This window comes from Sinohyriopsis cumingii, chromosome 4 (genome assembly GCF_028554795.1).
Source record: "Sinohyriopsis cumingii isolate HCF-2022 chromosome 4, ASM2855479v2, whole genome shotgun sequence".
NCBI classification, from domain to species: domain Eukaryota; kingdom Metazoa; phylum Mollusca; class Bivalvia; order Unionida; family Unionidae; genus Sinohyriopsis; species Sinohyriopsis cumingii.
Genome location: NC_142964.1, coordinates 20,874,860 through 20,896,237, shown reverse-complemented (window position 1 = coordinate 20,896,237; position 21,378 = coordinate 20,874,860). Strand labels below are relative to the sequence as shown.

General features: G+C 35.5%; 1 protein-coding gene across 1 annotated transcript; it reads left to right on the top strand.

The window, feature by feature from the left end:
* Positions 1-433: 433 nt before the first annotated feature.
* LOC149800781 (forkhead box protein A1-like) lies at positions 434-1,438 on the top strand. Its single transcript, XM_089954450.1, has one exon. It carries the CDS (start codon positions 434-436, stop codon positions 1,436-1,438), a length of 1,005 nt encoding a protein of 334 aa, XP_089810576.1.
* The last annotated feature ends 19,940 nt before the right edge of the window (positions 1,439-21,378 follow it).

The window sequence follows — 21,378 nt, the reverse complement described above, 5'->3', positions numbered from 1 at the left end:
GGAAGAAGCTTAACTAACCGCCAATAGGAATTTTTTGTGCTAGCGGTAAATGGCCGTTAATTCAATTAAAATGGAATGATTAGGTTTTTGTTCACTTGTGTTAAACTCTAATCGTTTTCTTATTACCCAATGACGTGTCTGGCTGACCAAACACTCTCTTTGTATGTAAGGTATGGAAACGTGCCAATCAGAATTAGTTTACGCCCGGCGAATTCACATCGAAAAGGATCGACTTAAAAGACCTTGTTTTCTTGGCGACTTCATCATTTCTTGTATGCTTGCGTTGTACTTGAAAAAAGGGAGGATATGGTGTTTTCTTAACTCGCTCTGGTCTACAGGACAGTTATAATTCAAGTATTGCAAGTAAAGACAATATTTTGCAATTTTTAGATTAATATCCGGAGGGAAGGAGTCTTTTTTTAAAAGGATAATAATGGAGAAAACTGGAAGACTGATGAATACTGACCGTCTTGATGACAAGTCTGCATGTATGATAGCTCCGCAGCTATACACGACGCAGCAAACGACGCATCCAGTAATGAAGCCTGATATAAACATCGAAAATTCTCGGTCATATAAAAGCAAAAGCGATGACGAAACCGATTCAAAGAGTTCCTCGCAAAATGAAGGTATCGAGGGTAACGACCTGGCACAAAAAAAATATTCAGGATCATCCACGATTTCCCAGCAGAAAAGAAGGTTTGCAGACGTGAAGCCGCCATATTCTTACATTGCCTTGATCACTATGGCAATAGAGAGTTCTGAGACAGGAATGATGACCTTGAATGAGATTTACAATTTCATCATGCAAAGATTTTCTTATTTCAAGGAAAATCAGCAGCGATGGCAGAATTCCATCAGGCACAACCTTTCGTTGAACGACTGTTTCATGAAAATTCCAAGGTCCCCTGGTCGTCCTGGAAAAGGGAACTACTGGGCGCTACATCCTGGTTGTGGAGATATGTTTGGAAATGGAAGCTTTCTTAGACGTGCAAAACGATTTAAGCTAGGAAAGCAAAAGAGAGACGAATCTGTACATTTCCAACATATGAATTCCTATGGACATTTCAGTTTATACCCACCAACTCCGGGCTACAAGCCTTACCCCAGCATGAACCAGCTGACGCTGTCATCATTCTCTCAAGGAATATCGCAATCTCAGCAATATGGATTTGGAGCCAAGACGGACACATGGAATGCACCACCGCCGCCTCCAGTAAGCTACCATTCTTACTATAATCACAACGGTATGAATTGTTCTCTTACTTCTTCGATCGGGAATTCCATGGGAGGACCATATTTTCCAGGACCCCAAGTGCCCAGCATTCCATCAGGAAACTCTGGACTTTCTAGCTATCCCTCTTTTCAGCAAGCAACTTATTGTAGTCCCCAATATTCGGGTCACCTAAGGTTTGGTACAGACTCCATACCAACGTAACATATTATTCCAGATTCTAATGTAATATTGTGCATAGATTTGTATATTTATGATTGTTAATATTTATGTATGTTTCTGCTAATGTTTGTGCAAGTCAACCACAAAATGAATATGTTCTCTCTTTGATCAGTTTTAAAAATATTGCAACGGTAGTTTTAACTTGAAGGTTTAAATATTTACCAGAAAAGGTTTGTTAAAATATACAGATGGCATAATATAATTAACACTGATTTGCCAAATATATACGTTATCCATTTTAGTACTACAAAAATATTCGAATTAGACGCATGTACTTTTCCATTTAGAATTACTACAAAAATATACTAATCTGATCTATGATTTTATCCATTTAGTACTACAATAATATACGAATCTGATTCATGCCTTTATCCATTTAGTAATGCCAAACTAAGAATATCAAGTGTATGTATTTTAAAGCGTGAAAAGAAGCTAATATGACATAATTATAATGACTACAAGCTGCACACAACTTTAAGAAAACATACCAACAATATAATCAATTATTAATAATAACTCCTGCGTTAATCTAGCTACTGTAATACTCCGCAATATAAAGGTCATACTTAAATTTCAGAATTTTATTTCGCACAGAAAGAATCTCATACGACACTTTAAAATGGCGTATTTGTGATCTAAGATTATTATAAATCATCGTTGTTGACATATATGCAGTAAGACTAGAAAGAAGACTCTGTTAACAGTGCTACCTTTTAAACTCCGATTTCTTATCCAAAATTTCATTAGATGATACTATCTTATTTAAAGATTTCTAATACATATTTAGTTTGTGCAGTCAATCATAAATAATACGTTTTTCTATGACATTCATAAAGGAAACATGTAAAACTCAGCCACTTTCTAAATTCCGTTATAAAATCGGCTGTACATTTGTATTTTTTCAAGCTGTAGTGTGTGAAGTGAGTTTGATTCTATTTGCGTTTTCATTCGTCGTTGCAAGAGCGCTGGTTATAATTCAATTGTAAGTAATTTATATGTAAAGAGGTGACGGAAGTAGTAAGACATAAGTGATGGATAAAACATTTTCTGGCATGTTGCTTCTAATATGTAAAGCCAAAGACAGAACATAATTTTATAAGGATACATTTCTAGATTACATATTGTGAAAATTACGTCTTGCATACACTTTCTTAAGTATCTGAACAAAACGTCTTCGTTATTCAAAAGAGTATTGAAATTTTTTATTAATCATGTTTATAATTTGCGTGTAAGCTGTCCATTTATTCTAAAGAAAGTATACATTTCCATTATTTAAAAAAGGTTAAATACCTTTGGAATTTGTAAATACAACAATAGAACAGATAAATTGCTCGCTACTTAAAGGGAAGGATAAAATTGGCATCGCTTCATACTTTGTAGGGAGAAAATGGCATTGCTTCATACTTTGTAGGGATAAATTGGTATAGCTTCATACTTTGTAGGGATAAATTGGCATTGCTTCCTACATTGTAGGGAGAAATTGTCATCGCTTCATACTCTGTAGGGAGAAATTGGCATCGCTTCATACTTTGTAGGGATAAATTGGCATTGCTTCATACTTTGTAGGGATAAATTGGTATTGCTTCATACATTGTAGGGATAAATTGGCATTGCTTCCTACTTTGTGGGGAGAAATTGGCATCGCTTCATACTTTGTAGGGATAAATTGGTATAGCTTCACACTTTGTAGGGAGAAATTGGCATCGCTTCATACTTTGTAGGGAGATATTTGTATAGCTTCATACTTTGTAGGGAGAAAATGGCATCGCTTCATACTTCGTAGGGAGAAAATGGCACTGGTTAAATAACACTAAAATTTAAATTTACTTACAAACACAGTAATAAATAAAGAATACGCAATCCGCCACACTCGCCATACCAATGCAGGAATACAGTAGCGGTTGTTTTCATGATTGAAGAAATATCCCATGTTTTAGAAATTAGTCTACTTATGGTATTAGTTTACAAATCCACGTCTGATACTGACGTGTGACCGGAACTGACAAATAACCACAAACACTTCGATGGCCACGAAAAATAGTGAAAACGTGATAATTGCTATTTCGGCAGTGCTTACTGGCGATATTAAGATGAGTGCTTTTACACACAGTTTTAATGCTTTGTTAATTAGCGACAGTACACGTACATTGCAGCTAGCGGTAAAATATATAAGCACTACTTGTTTCAGAATATGATTGTTTACACTGTTTTAGCAACAACCATTCATAGCTTAATTTCACGTGTAAGCCGACAATTTTCACAATATTTGTAAACATTTGCATTAGCAACGAGAACGGCTAAGCCAAAGTGATACTTAAATCAAACGATAAATTACCACGCACTAAACGTGTTTGATTGCTCATAATTTAAGGTCATACACAATATTTGAACTTTGAAGATAAAAAGCGGACAGCGTAATCTGATATTAAGGAAATACATTACAGGACATTTATACACTGATTTTCAACATTATTCCTTCTATTGGAGTGAACGAGGGCATCAAGACAAGTTGTAAAAAGCGTACTAGCAACAAGCTTCTCAAACTTTGCTGATAGTTTTGATAATTATAACGCGTCTGCAAATTGTGACACGTAAGAACTGAAAAGAAAGTGAGGGTGAAAGAATCTAATTTATTTGTATTTTGTGTTATTTTGTTGATAAATATGTGTAGTTGGAATGCATTCCGAGTGAAAATCTTGTTATATATTTTATGAAACGATAGACAAATGATCGCATTGAATGGTTTATTATTGAACCTCAGGGACCAGCTTTATCTTTGACCATTTGTTTGTTAATTGTTACAGGCATGCATTATCGATTGTACAGTAATAAGCAAAACTCAGCGAAGTGCAATAAATTCTATTATGTTTAAATTTAACATTTCTTTGTGTCTTTTATGCACTATATATCTCCTCAAGAAGTATGCAAAAACTCTGACTCATCTCTTTCTCTTCCTCCACCCCCACCACCGGTTCCAGTTTCCATGGATGGATGTTATGTTATATCAAAGCATAGCATTGTGCGAAAATGTCACCGTCATTTGATAATATTATCAATAATGAAACGAAATATTTTGATATTAAAGCCTTTGATACATGCTTGTCTTTAAATTACAGTATAAACTTGAAGAATTGTTTCCTAATTCTTAATTGTATTCCTTAAGAAATTTTAGGTGATCACACGATTTTGCCACCCCAATCATTCATTTTCACGTAAGTTTAGACATAAAATATAAACTTGATGATTCTCAATATGGAAAATGACAGAAGTAGCACAGTAAATCAAAGTATCTACCAGTTTTATGTCATTTTTCATTATTCCGGTTAGCATTGTTTGGAGCCATACATTTAAACAGTATGTATGTATGTATGTATGTATGTATGTATGTATGTATGTATGTATAGATTTGTGGCACTATATCTGCCTTCCATCCATCCATCCATCCATCCATCTATCTATCTATCTATCTATCTATCTATCTATCTATCTATCTATCTATTTATCTACAGTGAATCTTTTATTTATATATCAATCAGTGTGTATGTCTATGTTCCTGTGTTTAGTTCTGTATACAATTCAAACAAGAAATATTGATATCTGAGAATCAGTTTGAATTATGCAGCTATATCCGTCTTGCATAGCTGGACGGAACCTGGATATTTGCTTTTCAATTAAATGCAATTGTACTGATATATAAGTCACAATTGTACACCAGAGGTTCTTAATTTAAGAAACTGGTAGGTGAAGCGTCAAGTTCATTGCCATTGCTCAAATCAGCCAGTCACCATTTTTTTCTTCGGGATATATCACCGCTAGCTTCTACATTGAGGAATAACTCGTACACATTTTCCACCTGCAAGCGATATATTAAAGTTCATAACTGTTGTGTATAGGCCCATGTTCCAGGTTTGACATCTTTATCTTCGACGATCTAGGGAGAACTGCAAGAAATGATGCACTTCGATGCTCAAGCACATAGTGGAAGTCCGTCTCATCTTGTAATGGTACGGGGAAAGAGATTTCGAGATAGAAAAATGCTTTGAATTTACTTTTAATATGTTTTACTCTTTCAAGTGTTTTGATTGTCTAAGAGTATTTAGCTTTATTATAGGATTGTTCCCCACTTGCTTATAAAGATAAGACAACGACTAATTGTTATATTGTATGATTGTTCGTGCATGCTTGAGAAGTTAAGTCAGTCCAGGCGGTATACTCAGAACACTCAGTCAATATCAGCTTGAGAGTGTATGCATGTTAGAGGTCTTGACTGATAAATGGGATACTATTTGGGGTGGATGATGACGTTATTCGTAGTGACATTATCCAATGACAAGATATCCATCGCAAGTAAAATATTCGTTTCTGTTATTTCTTTCTATCACTGAGAAACAGCAGTAGCATGTCCTTGTTTTCCAAATGATTGGTTTTAAGCTAGATGAGACGGTAATGTTGTGTATCAAATAGATCGATGAGACAATATTGCTGTACATACCATATTTAGATGAGACAGTATTGCTACAAATCCCATATTTAGATGAGACAGTATTGCTACAAGAGCTAGACGAGACAGCTTTGCTGTACATCTCACAGCTAGATGAGACAGTATTGTTGTACCGCACTTAGCTGTGCATCCCAATGATAGACGATATACACATAAAACAACTAGTCAAGACATTAATGTTGTACATCGCATAGATGAGACAATAATGCTGTACATCAAATAGCGATATGAGAGTAACGGTGTACATCAAATAGTTATACGAGACAGTAATGCTGTACAACAAATTAATAGAGAAATCAATAAACTAAAACAAATTCTACAATTTTAATAACCTAGTGGAGAGACCCTGCGGTAGATCATGTCCAGAAAAGTACGGGTTTCATTTCCACAATGAAACCAGCTTAGACTGGCTATTGGTTTTTGTCCTTGGGCAATGAACTTGACTATATTGGGCTCGGCACGATATAACACAACTTTCAAAGTGTTGCTGTGCCCTAAACCACAAACACCGTCCAATAGTAGTGAACATTTGCTGTGTGCAAAATAAATTTGGTGCTGGGTAGTTGGGGGCGGTGGCATATAAAATCCCTTCACTTAAATTACAGCAAAATTTCACAGAGAATCATATCATATATGTTACGTTATGTTTGCAGTCGTCATTGTCAGCGCTAGTTGAATCTTACAGTCACGCGATATTGTGTTTTAATGATATCTAAATATTAGCAAGATAAATGGGTTACTGCCTCTCAGTGTTCATGCAATGTTGACCCAAATATTTGATAAACTATTTACAAAATCTGTACTGTTAATGGTGATGCGGATTTTTGTCGTTTAAGTCGGAAAGATGTACCGGCAGTACAGTAATCCAGGGCTACCGGTTCCCTTAAGAGCTCTTGACCATCTTTGGTTCACTTTTAAAACGTTTGTCTTCCTTAGACGCTTTCACTTCGAAGTTAAATGTACAATACTCTCTTAGTCGAAGCTTTGATTGTCAAAATATCGTAATGCACAAAATAAAGATGAATTTGGCTTAAAGTGAAAGAACTGTATAAAACAGAATGTATGGTGACTACATGTGATGTCTTTACATTTTAGTAAGATTTTAGACGTAACCAAGACATTTCAAGTATTATAAATCACTTCCACATGGCGAGCATATTTCACGAATGCTATTAGATTTATCTCTGATTATGTGAGACTAAATTACCGCGAAATTCGCAATTCACTTGCCATGCAAAGCGTATAAGACCACCAGTTTGTTCTTGATGCGTCTTAATCTTGGAGTTCAAATGTTTTTAATAATGGAGTGGAGAAAAAAAAACGAATCTTCACCGTGTGCGCTCAGATTACTAATGTCGGATTCAGACTGAACTGCATTAAACCTCTTTAATATCGGCGCTTTCAATAATATAAATTCTGCAGTGAGACAATTTGATCGAATCAATACAGAAATAAGAGAATCATTTGTGATGAATAGATAGAGAGAAAGATAAAACTGAATATCACCAATCAAAGATTCTGGTAGTTATTATTTATCTGTAACCATTTTAAAAGATATGATGAGCGCATACCGTTTCTTCTAAATAAAATATAACCTTTCTTTGTAATGTTCTGTACTTTCAAACTAGAAGCATTTTGATTCAAGTGTTTGCAAAACTTTCGACTTAGAATGTACAATATTGATCATTTTAGTAAACTTGTTAATTTAACAAGCTTTGATTAATGTGATCTTTAATGTAGGGAGTGAAATTATTTAGGAATACTTTAATACAGTTGCCTTAGATACTTATATACTTATATACTTACATAGTTACTTACTAACAAGCGGATTCTCTCATAAAATAAATATAATGCTACTGTCAACCTGTAACTGATTATAAGCGAACTATAAAGAAACGCCATCATCAAAGTGTAGCATGATAACGTAAACGTAAATAGTTATACAGTCCTATTGTTATAGTCCTCATTAGTAATTTTGATTTAATTTTCAATTTTATATCCGGAAAGCCAGAAAGACCATATTTTTGTAAGCAGTAGATGGATTTATGCAAAATGCTACAATCTAGTAATACAGCTGATTAGATTTAGATGAAAAAGGACCCCAGTAATCAAATTTCTTCCCGGGTTTTGAAACACGATTGTCTGCCTGTCTGTCTGTCAGTCAGTCTGTCTCTGTCTGTCTATCCTCTTATTATTGACAAATATTACAAAAGTAAGACACATAATGGTTTCGTTGTTTAGGTTTAACCAGGTTCTCCATTTTTCGTAATAACAAATTAATAGTACAGAACACAAGCTTTATTTGACATTACCTTGCATACGTGATGATGCAAATGTCTTACTACAGAAACGAGTAAATCAATTCTGTCAGCTATTACACATAATGTTGATTTCATTTAGTGAAAAAATTACATTGAATTTACAAAAATGTACAACAAAAGTATAATTAATTCTTATAGTCTATGAATGCAATATAATCATAATTACATATACACATCTAGATATTTTCAGACATTTTCTATTACTTAAAGTATCAAAATGATAGACAAAGCAATCAAGCTTCTTTTTTCTTAACAAAACAATTAACAACGATATACCCTAACCCCTCTGCCGTTTAGTGGAGGAGAAGGATGAGGGAAACAGTGGTCAAACGCGATCCCTCGACACCTTTTACTGACTTTTTTAAAAGAATTTGCAGAACATTAAAATTAGCGCATACTAAGAACATAAAATGACTTTTGTTTTAATATAAAAAGTACATTAGAATGTCCGTATAAAATGTATAGAATGGTCAAACATTGTTTTCATTATTCAAAGGTTGAATATGCAATTTAATATTTTTTATGACAACGATGTACTACTACTACCACTACTACCACTATTACTACTACTGCTGCTACTACTACTACTGCTACTACTACTAACAATAATAATAATAATGGCCACCATCGTTGTCATAGTAGTAGGAGTAGTATTTGCCGAAGTAGAAATCTTGATCATCATTGTTTTCGTCGAAATGACGACGATGGTGTTCTAAAAACGAATGCGTATGAAACTGATGTAAAGTGTGATGATAACGATGACGACAACGACGAAGATGATCACGATTTTTTTTAAACAAGAAGAAGCAGAAGAGGAAATATAGAAATGAGATAGTTTAACATTACTTTTCAATATAGTAAAATATTAAATTTGAGTATCTTTTAAATGAAATTTACTGCTCATACTGTATTATTTCGGATTTGAGAAAGAAATTTGCATTTATCATCTTCGTGCTTCGTCTATGGTCGGTCTCCTTATATTGTATTTTTTTCTGCATATTTGGTTGGCATAACCGATTTAGTCAAAACAATTTATTGTATGTTGTATACCATTCAGTTAAAAGCTGCGTTTTGTATTGAATGGATGCAATCCTACGAAATTATATGCTATAAACTTGTCACTTGTTTTATTCCACTACAAATTCTCAGTCATACGCAAATTCGTTTTCACTATTCAAATATTTAAACATATGTAGCTTCATTTCATCCATTCAATTAAATTCAACAAATCCTAGCCAGTTTCTGCCCCTCCTTACTCCGACACTTCATTCATTTGACACGGTAAAGAAAGTCGAGTCCTTTAACACCTGTGTCATGTTGCGCTTCAAGTGACACCATTTGTTTGGCGCGCGAAACCCATTTGTATATGGTGCGGACACGTAGCCTAATGGACACTACTGTAAATTATTTTGATGTCAAGGTCCATGACAGCCAGTAACTACGGGTCAAATACTTACATCGGTATTTCTCTGCGTCCGATAAATTAGTAAATTCCAATATCTAATTTTCTCATGAAAAGCAGTCAATGATAATTACGTAAGGCTCACAAAAGCAATTTATAATATGGTTAAATTTGGTTCATTATTCTACTTTTTGCATATATTCTGGTTGCCCTAGGACACATAAAGGTTCGAGGCAACCGTTTCATGATAAAGAGACTTTTTACCATTGACTTTACAAAATGGGAATTCAAGTTAGGGACAGAACAAATATTTACTCTAGACCGATGATTTATCCCCCCGCTCCAGAAAATTCTTTCAACCATCTATAAGATCTTCTTCAAACATTACATTAAAAGATGGACAATTAAAAATACTAACAAAACATCGCTCACCTATCAAAATAAGACCACGTTCGAATGGGCGGTAAACAAAATAGTTTTAGTTTTCAATATTTGACTTATTTATTCCACATGTTTAAGAAAGCACACTTTAACTTAACTAGTAACTGAATTTCGAAAGCAAAACATTTGTGATGTACAAGTTGTATTATCAGAAAAAGATATGTAATGTAAGAATTTCGCTCATTGTCGACGTGTTTTGCATTTTGTTGGTTTCAACGACACATTTATCACAGTATCTGCTATATTATGCTGTGGAAATGGGAGCTAAGTGATCGTCCCAAAGAACACATCGAAGCAGTCCATCAGGGCAGTCCTGTGTCGAATATGGAACGACGATCATTCGACTGTGAGTTTGACGATGTAATAAAAACTGCGCTTCCGCGGCTCCGTAAAACTTCCCAATGTCAAAAAAACGTGAAAAAGAAAGTTTTTATTCATGTTTTAATTACTATTTTTAAAGACCAGAAGGCATTGGAGATGCATTTGTGAAGTTTCTTCACACTGAACTTAGCATTTAATTGATAGGATATTTTAACTGAAGGATACGTATATAAATTTGAACGTAATTTATGTTTTTTCCATTCATAATAAAGTAGCAATAATTATTATAGAACTTGCAACAAAAGGATTCTTTTTAGCGATTTTTATACAGCTTATATCATTAGAAAACACAATTGGAGCATTAAGATTATACTATCGAGTAAGTATGTTGTGAAACGGGAGTCAAATTTGGCCAACATCAATAATGTCGTATATTATATATATATATATATATATATATATATATATATATATATATATATATATATATATATATATATATATATATATATATATATATATATATATATATATATTCTGTATGTATGTACGTACATACGTACGTACGTATGTATGTATGTACGTACGTACGTACGTACGTATGTATGTATGTATGTATGAAGGTATGTATGTATAAAAAATTAGTCGTAAAATATCATTACTTAAAATGGAAAATATAAGAAATGTAGTTTGTTAAATGAAATGCCACGTAAATTACGAAATAAGTCTCTGTACATTATATCATGTGTTTTCAACAAAGCATGACAGTGGTATTTTTAAAACACTTTAATAATTTTAACTTTCGATAAACATTTAAGAACGAATAAAAACGTCTTTTATAGCATCTTCATAATGAATTATAACTTTTAAGCATCAATTAATTAATGTCACGTAAAATACGACTTCACTAGAATATGCAAATAATTTCTGTCGTGTGTTGCATTTAAGAAGCATGAAACGACTGTATACATTCATCTGGAACACTGCAGAACAGGACACTCTAGAAAATGAAACAGTTTTACTACTGGCTATAAGTATAAATGCGCATTTGCAGTGTCACGTAGAATACAAGTTTCGTATTCAGTTCCTTTTATCAGCGTATTCTTCAATACGTCGGGGTCTCTTCATCCAATAATTTAAAAGTGCGTTGACTTTTACCAGTAGGCATTGGTGCTGACACTTAACAAACTATACCAGTCTTTGATATCCATATTTTATCTGCTAGCATGGGCCATTTAAAACCGTTGTTCACTTTTGATCTACTCTGCATAAACAATATTTCGTACTCAAAAATGTCCCTTCCAACAAAATTGTTGTCGATGGTAAAATAGTGCAGTGAACCCTCGTTCTCTATTCCATCGTCTCCGTTAATATTCGTAAGTGTTGTTCTCCTGTCTCGTTTTGTCTCAGGTGTTTGTATATCTGCTTCATGTGTAGACTTACTTATGAAATGACAATTTCACTTTTGGTAAAAGAAATCCATCTTCCGTAAAACAGACTTGGCAAGAATAGGTTGTTTCACAGGTCGTAATCTTTCGCTCTGTTACTGCAGCTACACAGTCTACTTTAATTGTATTGCCTTAAATCTTCATGATTATCCTCTGTAACATCTACAACATAAAACGAAGAAGAAGAAGAAGAAGAATTATCACATTGTCGTCATCTACATCATCCAGTGTCTATCTGGTCAAAACTTTGGACCCGCTCTTGGATCAATCGGTAACCGTATGATAATATTACATAAAACCCGTCAGATAACGACCATATTTGTTACAAACACTTGTGAAAATTTCTCACGAACAATTTAACGATTTGTTTTAAGCACTTTGTCACTCTAATTAGATATATATTGTTACATGTGTAGGCATTTACAAAAGTAACAAGAAAAAATTGAAGACAACAAGCTTTGTAAAATTTATCAAATAATTTATTTCCCCAGAAAAACAAGGTAAAAATAAAAAACGAACTTACGGTTTTACGAATCAAATCCAAGAATAATCCAAGAATTAAAAAGTAGATGTCCTAGTAATAAAAAGTCCTAATGAAACTTGAGTTCGAATCCCGATGAAATCCAATGACGTATGATGTGGTCAGCGTCGTACTGATGTGCCATCAGTTCTTTGTTGAATCACATACAATAATATTCCAGTTTTTGAATTCTGTGTTAATTTCGATAAATGTCTTTGTCCAAGAATTAATTTAGAGCACTAGTATTTCCAGGGAAAACAAATTGAAGTCCAAATAAATTGAAGAAAACAAAACAATTAGCCCGAAACTGGTTGCAACATAAAACACTTTAGTTTCATAAGTGTTATGGCAATAAAAATATTATTTCTCTAAACATCAGTAATAAATCTAACTACAAAGCAAAACAGTTGCCCTGATGTGTGTCAATCCTCTGGAAAAACCAGAGTTCGTAACAATTGCTATATAATTTTTTTTCACTTACTCCAAGTATGGTCTTGATCCGACTTATGAATCTTACTCTGAGAAAAAATAAGAAAAGTTGTTTACTTCAAACTACCACTGGTTCTGAATCAAGGTCAGGAACTAGGTCAGCATTAGATACAATGTTTCTTTGAAATTGTTTACGTCAAAAATATTAAAAATCAGTCAGAACTGAACTCTGTTCCAGTAAACAAAGTTACATTACAATATAAAATAATTGAATAAAATACTTTGAAGCTTACAAACAAACAATTAAATTAAATCAAATATACACACCACTTCCTCCATAAAAGAAAGATTTATATAATAAAGGTTTCTTTTATAAAAGATTAATTATGTATGAGTTTAAAAAAATAACGAGAAATCTTTTGAATGATACAAAGAATACATGAAATAATATTACATAATACATTTCTATACAGGAAAAAGCTCATCTGCTTTTAAATTATCTTTGCTATTGGTGTGCCTGATGTCAATATTATATTCCTGTAAATACAAATTCTACCTTAGTAGTCTTTTTATGTTTCATCTCGGCGATGAAAGTAAGGAGGATGAGATCACTAAACACAATAATCGTCGAAGGCGCTGCACTAATGTAAACTTCCAAATGTTGTAATGCCAATATCAAAGCCAAACATTTCTTCTCGATTGTTGAATAATTTCTTTGGTGCTTATTTAATCACTTAGAAAAATATCACACTAGATAATCAACACCATCTTCGTCTTCTCGAATCAATTCTCCTATAAACCCCAACGTCACTTGCATTAACAAACAGATTAAACGATTGGCTGAAATTTGGAGCTGAAAGAACCGGTGCACTCTTAAGCATGGCTTTTAACTTATCAAAAGACTCCCGACAATTTTCAGTCCAAAGAAACTTGGTTTTCTTGCTCAATACATTTATCAGGGGTTCAGCAGTTATGGAAAAATTAGAAATTAATTTCCGATAGCATTGAGCCATGCCTAAATATCGCATTAGCTGTTTTTTATTAACAGGCTCAGGGAATTCAGAGATGGTCTTGACCATAGCATCTATAGGTTTAACTTGTACTTTTCCCACGATATGTCCTAAAAATGTTACACAAGCATTGCAGAACTAACCTTTGGATAGATTAACTGTCAAACTTGCATCAGTGAGTCTGTCAAAGAATTTCCGAATTGTCTCTAAATGTTCTTTTCAGGTGTCGTTGTAGACGATGACATCATCGATATAAGCATCACAATTATCTAGACAAGATGTTGAAAAGCACTTGGCGAACCCTTCATCCCAAGCGGCATTACTTTATGTTGATAATGCCCATCTGGAGTCACGAAGGCCGAAATTTCCTTTGCACTTTCCGTCAGTGGAATTTGCCAGAATCCTTTCAGAAGGTCAAATTTGGTGACATACTTGGCTTTTCTGATTTTATCAATGCAGTCATCAATTCTTGGTAATAGAAATGAATCTGTTTTAGTCACACTGTTCACTCCCCTATAACCAGTGCACATACGGACAGTTTTGTCTAATTTCGGAACAAGTATACATGATGAACTGCAGTCACTTTTAATGGGTTTTATGAAATCGTTTCCCAGCAAATACTGAATATTTTGAAAGTATTCCTGTTTGAGAGGGTTCATCCTGCACGGGTGTTGTTTCACAGGTTTGAAATTTACAATTTCAATGTCATGGAAAAGTTTGTTTGTTCTTGTAGGAACATCTGGAAATAAGTACTCAATTTCAACTAATAGCTGTTTAAGTTCGTTCCTTTCTTGCTTTTGCAAATGTGAAAATTTCTGGTCTAGATCATTCATCATTTTTGAATTACGAAGATTTGTCACTCCAATATCAGTATAATCCGATGATATTCCTTCACTTGAATCTTCACTGAGTGGGACAGGTACAACTAAATTAATTGCATGTTTAACCGGAGTATCTCTCTCAATATACATTTTTAACTGCTCTATGTGGCTAAGTTGTTTTTTCTTTTTGCCTCTCAGGAGTATGTATGATGTAATTTAAGTCATTTACTTTCTGTTCAGCTGTGTAGGGGCCATACTACTTGGCCTAAAGATGATAGTGTGGTATTGGCAAGAGAGCCGGAACTCTATAACCAGGATGAAAACTATTTTTTTTCCTTTGAGTTTTTATCATACCTTAATTTCATCTTTGACTGATTAGAGTGCAGATTCGCTCTTGCAACCTCACAAGCCTTTGACAACTTCTAATTACAATTGGAAACATAATCAAGAAGATTAGTTTCAGCATCTTCATTAGAAAGACGTTTCGCTTTCAGAAACTTCAATGGTCCACGTATGGTGTGTCCAAAATCCAGTTCAAAGTGACTGAATCCTAAAGATTCTTGAACAGATTCCCTAACAGCAAACAAAAGTAAATTAATGACATCATTCCAATCTTTATCTGTATCAAAACACTATGACCGAATAATATTTTTCAAAGTTTGGTGAACCTTTTCTAAAGTCCCTTGGCTCTCAGGGTGATAGGCAGAAGATTTGAATGGTTGAATGCCTAATTCATACGTAACTTGATGGAAAATTCCAGACATAAAATTTGAGCCTTGATCAGATTGCACAGATTTCAGAAAGCCAAATTGAGTAAAAAAAATTATCAAAGCTTTTACTATGGATTTAGACATAATATTCCTCAAAGTAATTGCCTCGGGGAGACTTGTTGAAGCACACATTATGGCCAACTAGTATTCGTTACCTGACTTGGTCATGATGATGATGTTCGTCCATCGGTGTCGATGAAGACCATTTAATGTCATCGATTCACTGGAGAACAGCCCGGAGATGGCTGATCATTCCGATCCGGGCCATGAAGAGTCTGTTACACTGGGGACATGGATGCACAGGTTGCTGACTGGGAGTTGCGAAACTGCTGTTTCTGGATTTGCGCAGATCACGTTTTTCAGCTGCGTCCACCAGTCTTTTCTGCTGACAGGCTGGCGCACCAGCATTGACTTGATTGCAGCAAGCAGATCGGTTTTCAGCAACACTGTCCCAGCTATCAGGATCAATGCCAAGGTTCTTCCGCGAAGCCTTGAGGGTATCCTTGTACCTCTTTTTTGACCACAGTAAGATCTCTTGCCTTGGTGTAGCTCTCCATAGAAGACCTTCTTAGGTAGGCGTTCTACCGGCATGCGGACAACATGGCCAGCCCAATCAAAGTTGTGCCTTGCACAGCATGGTGTGGATGCTTGTCATGCCGGCTTTAGTGAGCACCTTTGTATTCGGTACCTAGTCCTGCCATCTGATTTTCAGTAGTTTTCTCAGGGAGGACATATGGAAGTGGTTCAGTTTTTCAACATGGCGGCTATACACAGTCCATGTCTCGAAAGCATAGAGAAGGGTCGGGAGAACAACCGCTGAGTAGACTTTGAGTTTGGTGGCAAGCTTGATGCCTATCCTATCCCAGACATTTGAGCGAAGTCTGCCAAATGCTAAACTGTCTTTGGCAATCCTAGTGTTGAACCTGTCTACATTTTGGAGCTTTTGGCCACTGACAGTGATGGATGGTTCCAGATAATCTTCTCCAGGGGCTGGCTGATGCAGAATCAATCTCGGTCTTGTTGGTCCGAAGTTGGTGCACGCTTTGGAAACAAGGTCCCTGCTCTGTTGGATGCCTGCTTCCGTGCTGGAGTTGAGGGCACAGTCATATGCCAATATGAGGTCGCAAATGTTCTCAAACTGGACTTTGGGTTTGGCTTGAAGCCTCCTCAGGTTGAACAACTTCCCGTCCAGACGGTATCGGAGACCTACTCTAACATCGCTGTCCTTGAAAGTATTCATCAACATTGCGGAGAACATGAGGATGAAGAGAGTGGGGGCTAACACGCATCCTTGTTTCACACCATTCGTAACTGCAAAAGGTTCTGAATCGTTACCCTGGTCCTTGACTCTGGCAAGCATGCCATCATGAAACCGCCTCACCATTTCAATGAAGACTTCTGGACATCCAGATTTGGACATGTACTTCCAAAGGCCTTCCAGTCTGACAGTGTCAAATGCCTTAGTCAGGTCCACGAAGGTAATGTATAGCTGGACATTTTGTTCAAAACACTTTCTTGCATTTGCCTGGCAGCAAAGATCATGTCGATGGTGCCTCTCTCCTTTCAGAAGCTACACCAGCTTTCTAGTAGTAGGCCATGATCAAAAGGTTATGTGAGTATGTTCAGCAGTAGCCTGGCTAGGACCTTGCCCGAGATGCGGAGTAGAGATATTTCTCTATGGTGGTTGCAGGATTGGCGATTGACTTTGCATTTGTAAATATTGATGATGGATACATCTTTGAATTCATGGGTTATGCATTTTATCTTCCACATCCAACAGAACATCTCTCTTAGTCTTTCCACTAGTTTAGGCCCACCAGACTTGTAGATCTCAGCTGGGATGGAGTCTGCTCCTGGAGCTTTCCCACTAGACAGGAGCCCAATGACCTTATGAATTTCCAGCGCTGTTGGAGGGTCAGCCAATCTATCGTTGATCTCCAGCTAGGGTAGACGGTTAATCGCTTCATCGTTGATTAAAGAGGGTCTGTTGAGGATATCGTCAAAGTGTTCCTCCCAGCCATCCAGTATCTTCTCCTTCTCGGTTATGAGAGTGCTGAAGTCGGAGCTCAAGAGTGGGGCTGTGCCTGATGTTACTGGGCCATAAACATCACGAAGATCACTATAGAAATTCTTCATGTCGTGTATGTCGGCAAAGGACTGGATATTTTCTACGTCGTTGCTATCAGAGTCTGTGGTTTCTAGCTGGCTTGTCAGAGCTTCAGACAGAACTTGCTCAGTTTGCAGACTTTCAGCCTGAAGATGTTGAGTCGTTTTGTGAATTTAATTCCCTGTTGACGTCTGGGAGGTTGAATTCTAAGATTCATCTTGGAAATCAGTAGCCTGTGGTCTGTCCAGCAGTCAGCATCACACATGGCCTTGGTCATACGGACATCCTGCCCGCCAATCCTACGGACTAAGATGTAGTCGATCTGATGCCACTGCTTAGACCATGGATGCATCCAAGTTGTTTTATTACGGTTAGGAATACGGAAGATGGTGTTCGTGATCAGGAGATCATATGTTGCGCACATCGTCAAAAGCAGCTATCCGTTGCTGTTGCAGTTGCCAATTCCATGTCTACCAATAACTCCCTTCCACGAGATGTGGTCAGCACCAACCCTGGCGTTAAAATCACCAAGAATGATCCGATTGTCCGACGCAATTAGAGATTACAGATCCTGGTAGAACTTGTCTTTAGCTTCCTCCGAGTTGGTCATTGTTGGTGCATACGCACTAATGAGTGTGGCTTGCTTTTCTCCATGTAAGGGTAGCTTCAGCATTATAATCCTGTCATTAATTCCCTTTGGTAAGATGGAAAGTTTATTCACCAAACTAGACTTGACTTGGTCATTGGTAAGTGACCAACACGGTCTACCATGATTCTGCAAAATGCTTCTTGAAATGCAGGAATAGGTTGCAGACTACCATATGAGCTGTCGCTGCTCGTCTGCTATGGGTATCTTTTGATTGGGGTTTCCTACCATTTGACAAGTATGACAAGAACTCAGTACCTGCAAAGGTCACGTTTGAGTTTTGGCCAATAGAAGTGAGTTAAGATCTTATAATAAGTCTTTTTAATCCCTAAATGGGCAGCCAAAGGAGTTTTATGTGCCGGACTAAGACTTTCATGTCTGTACGATTTTGGAACTATACTTTGATAGTTCACTGACCACTCGTCATCAGCAGGTACCTCGGGAGGTCTCAATTTTCTCATAAATATTCCATTTTTAATGAAATATCAGACAAGAACTTCAGTGGCTTCAGTTTCCCTAATGGCCTATGGAAACTGGAGATTTCAGGGTCTTTTTCTTGTTCGACGAAAAGTGATAGTCGTTTGTAATACCGCTTAGAACAAAGAGAATGAGTTGTTAAAAGAGGATCAATGTGATCAATATCTTTTGATTAATCCAAACAAGGAGTGAAAGTATCCTCATAAAAAGCCTGACCAATATATATGCCAGCTAAAGGAATACTTTCCTGATCAACATCATTTTCAAAAGCTTTTTTTCCATAGTTCTAGCAACTGCACAATATGGGTATAAATCAGGGAATTCATTTTAAATAGGATCGACTTTCTGATCCAAACAAGGCTTGTATGTTACAAGTGGATTAACAACAACCACATCTCCAGCTATGTCTTTGACTAGTAAAAAATGAATGCCATCAACGGGTAAAGAAGACAATATTCCAACTGTCACGGGTCCCGAGACTAACAGTGAAAAAAAATTGCACAATGGAGAGGAACATTTACAAAGTCTCTGAGAAGCTCCTGCGTCCCTTAAAATTGTAATAGGGAAGGGTTTGGCCTAATCACTCAAGAGTGACATAAATGGTTCATAATTCTCCATAATACAATCAGACTGGGGTTTATTAGACCCAACAATTGTATTGCTTTTAATACATGACTGTGACCTTGACTTCTTAGAAATAAGAACATTTGGAATACGTCTGATTTGATTCTAATGCTTATTTTTAAATTGTTAGCAATCTGGAATAACGTGTCCTTTCTTCTTGCAATAGGTACACTTAACAAGAGACAAGAAATTTTGATCAAGCTTATCTGAAGTTTGATGTTTAGAAGTTGTGCCAGATCGAAATTTAGAAGGGGTTGTATTAGGCTGAAATATTTTTCTACCAGAAGACTGCTGAGTGGAAGTTTTATGAGATAAGAACTTTATGAGCTAAGAAATACTTTTCAGCAGTACAAGCAGCATTTTTCAAAGTTTCGACCTTATGCTCATCAAGAAAGTTTTAATGTCACTATAGACACAGTTCTTGAACTCTTCAAGTAATACACGTTGTCTGGAATTTTCGTAATCTTTATCAACTTTCCTGGCTAAGCACGATCGATCAAATAACTGCACTTTTTTCTTGCAAATTCAACATGAGTTTGTTCAGCTTCTTTTTTAAAGTTTCTGAAATTTTGCCGATAAGCATCAGGGACCAACTTATATCCCTTTAAGGTGCTTTCTTTAACCCGATCATAGTCAGCACTTTGCTGCAGTTTCAGTGAATTGTAAATATCACTAGATTTACCAGTAAATACACACTGTAATAATAGAGTCCAATACTCCCTTGTCCAACATTATCCGCACTTTTTCAAATTGAGGAAAATATTTGTCTACTTCTTTTTCTCTAAAAAGGGGCACTAATCTAATATTCTTAGTGACATTGCCAGTTTTTTCTTTTATTCTAAATTAATATTCCCCTCTTCTTTCTCTCTTTGCATTTCCGTTTGCATATGTCTCTATCTCCTCTTTCTTCGACTGTATCAGCATTTGTCTCTCTCTCTCTCCTCTTACTTCATTTGATTTTCCTCTTTCTGTAACTGCAACTGTATTTGTTTTTCCTTTCTCTGAGGTTCAAGCTTTCTTAACTCCAAATCAATCTTGTATTTTAACTTTAATTCCTTTAATTTTATGTTAGAGTCTGATACAGACTTACGGATCGAAACCGAAGCACTTTTATCCAAAACATTATTTTCCACCAAATAAAGGACCAAAATATTTGTTTATATCTTGCTTTCTTAAGGAAGCTTTTTCCTCAAAAAGATCATATTTTATGGCAAGTTGAATCAATTAATCTTTTCTTTCACAAGTTCTAACTGATCCTGGGTAGGATTTCAAAGAAAGATTTCCACTCCTGATGACATTGAAAAAAGCCTGTTGATTTCAATAAAAATTTAAAAATGGTGAAATAATACTTCTGGTTTAAAAATATCCTAAAAGGTATGGGTGTTTAAATTTCAAAAACAAACATTTCTAAAATATTTTAGCAAAAATTCATATATCCCGCACGGGCTCCAAATTGTCCTGTTACGTGTTTTGGCTCTTATAGAAGTAACAAGGACAAAAGTGAAGAAAACAAGTTTTGTCAAATTTATCATATAATTTATTTCCCGAGGAAAACAAAGTAAAAAAGAATTAAAACATAGAAGTCATGAAACTGAGTTGAATCCCGATGAAATTCTAAATGGAGGGCGATAAAGTATGCTGTGGTCAGCATCGTACCAATGTGTAAACAGTTCTTTGTTAAATAACAGAAAATAATATTCCAAATTTGGAATTCTGTGTAAATTTCGATAAATGTCTTTGTCCAAGAATAATTTTTAGAACACTAGTATTTCCAGGGAAAACAGACTTGAAATCAAAATAAAATGAAGAAGAAAAAAATAATTAGCCCAAAACTGGTCACAACATAAAACACTTTAACTTCTCTAGGGTTAAGGCAATAATAAATATTATTTCTCAAAACATCATTAATAAATCAAACTACAACGCAAAACAGTTGCCCCGATGTGGGTCAATCCTCTGGAAAAACCAGAGTTTGTAACAATTGCTACATGTTATTTGTCACGTGCTCCAAGTATGGCATCGAGACTACTTTATGAATCTTACTCTGAGAAAAAATAAAATCTGTTGTTTACTACAAACTATCA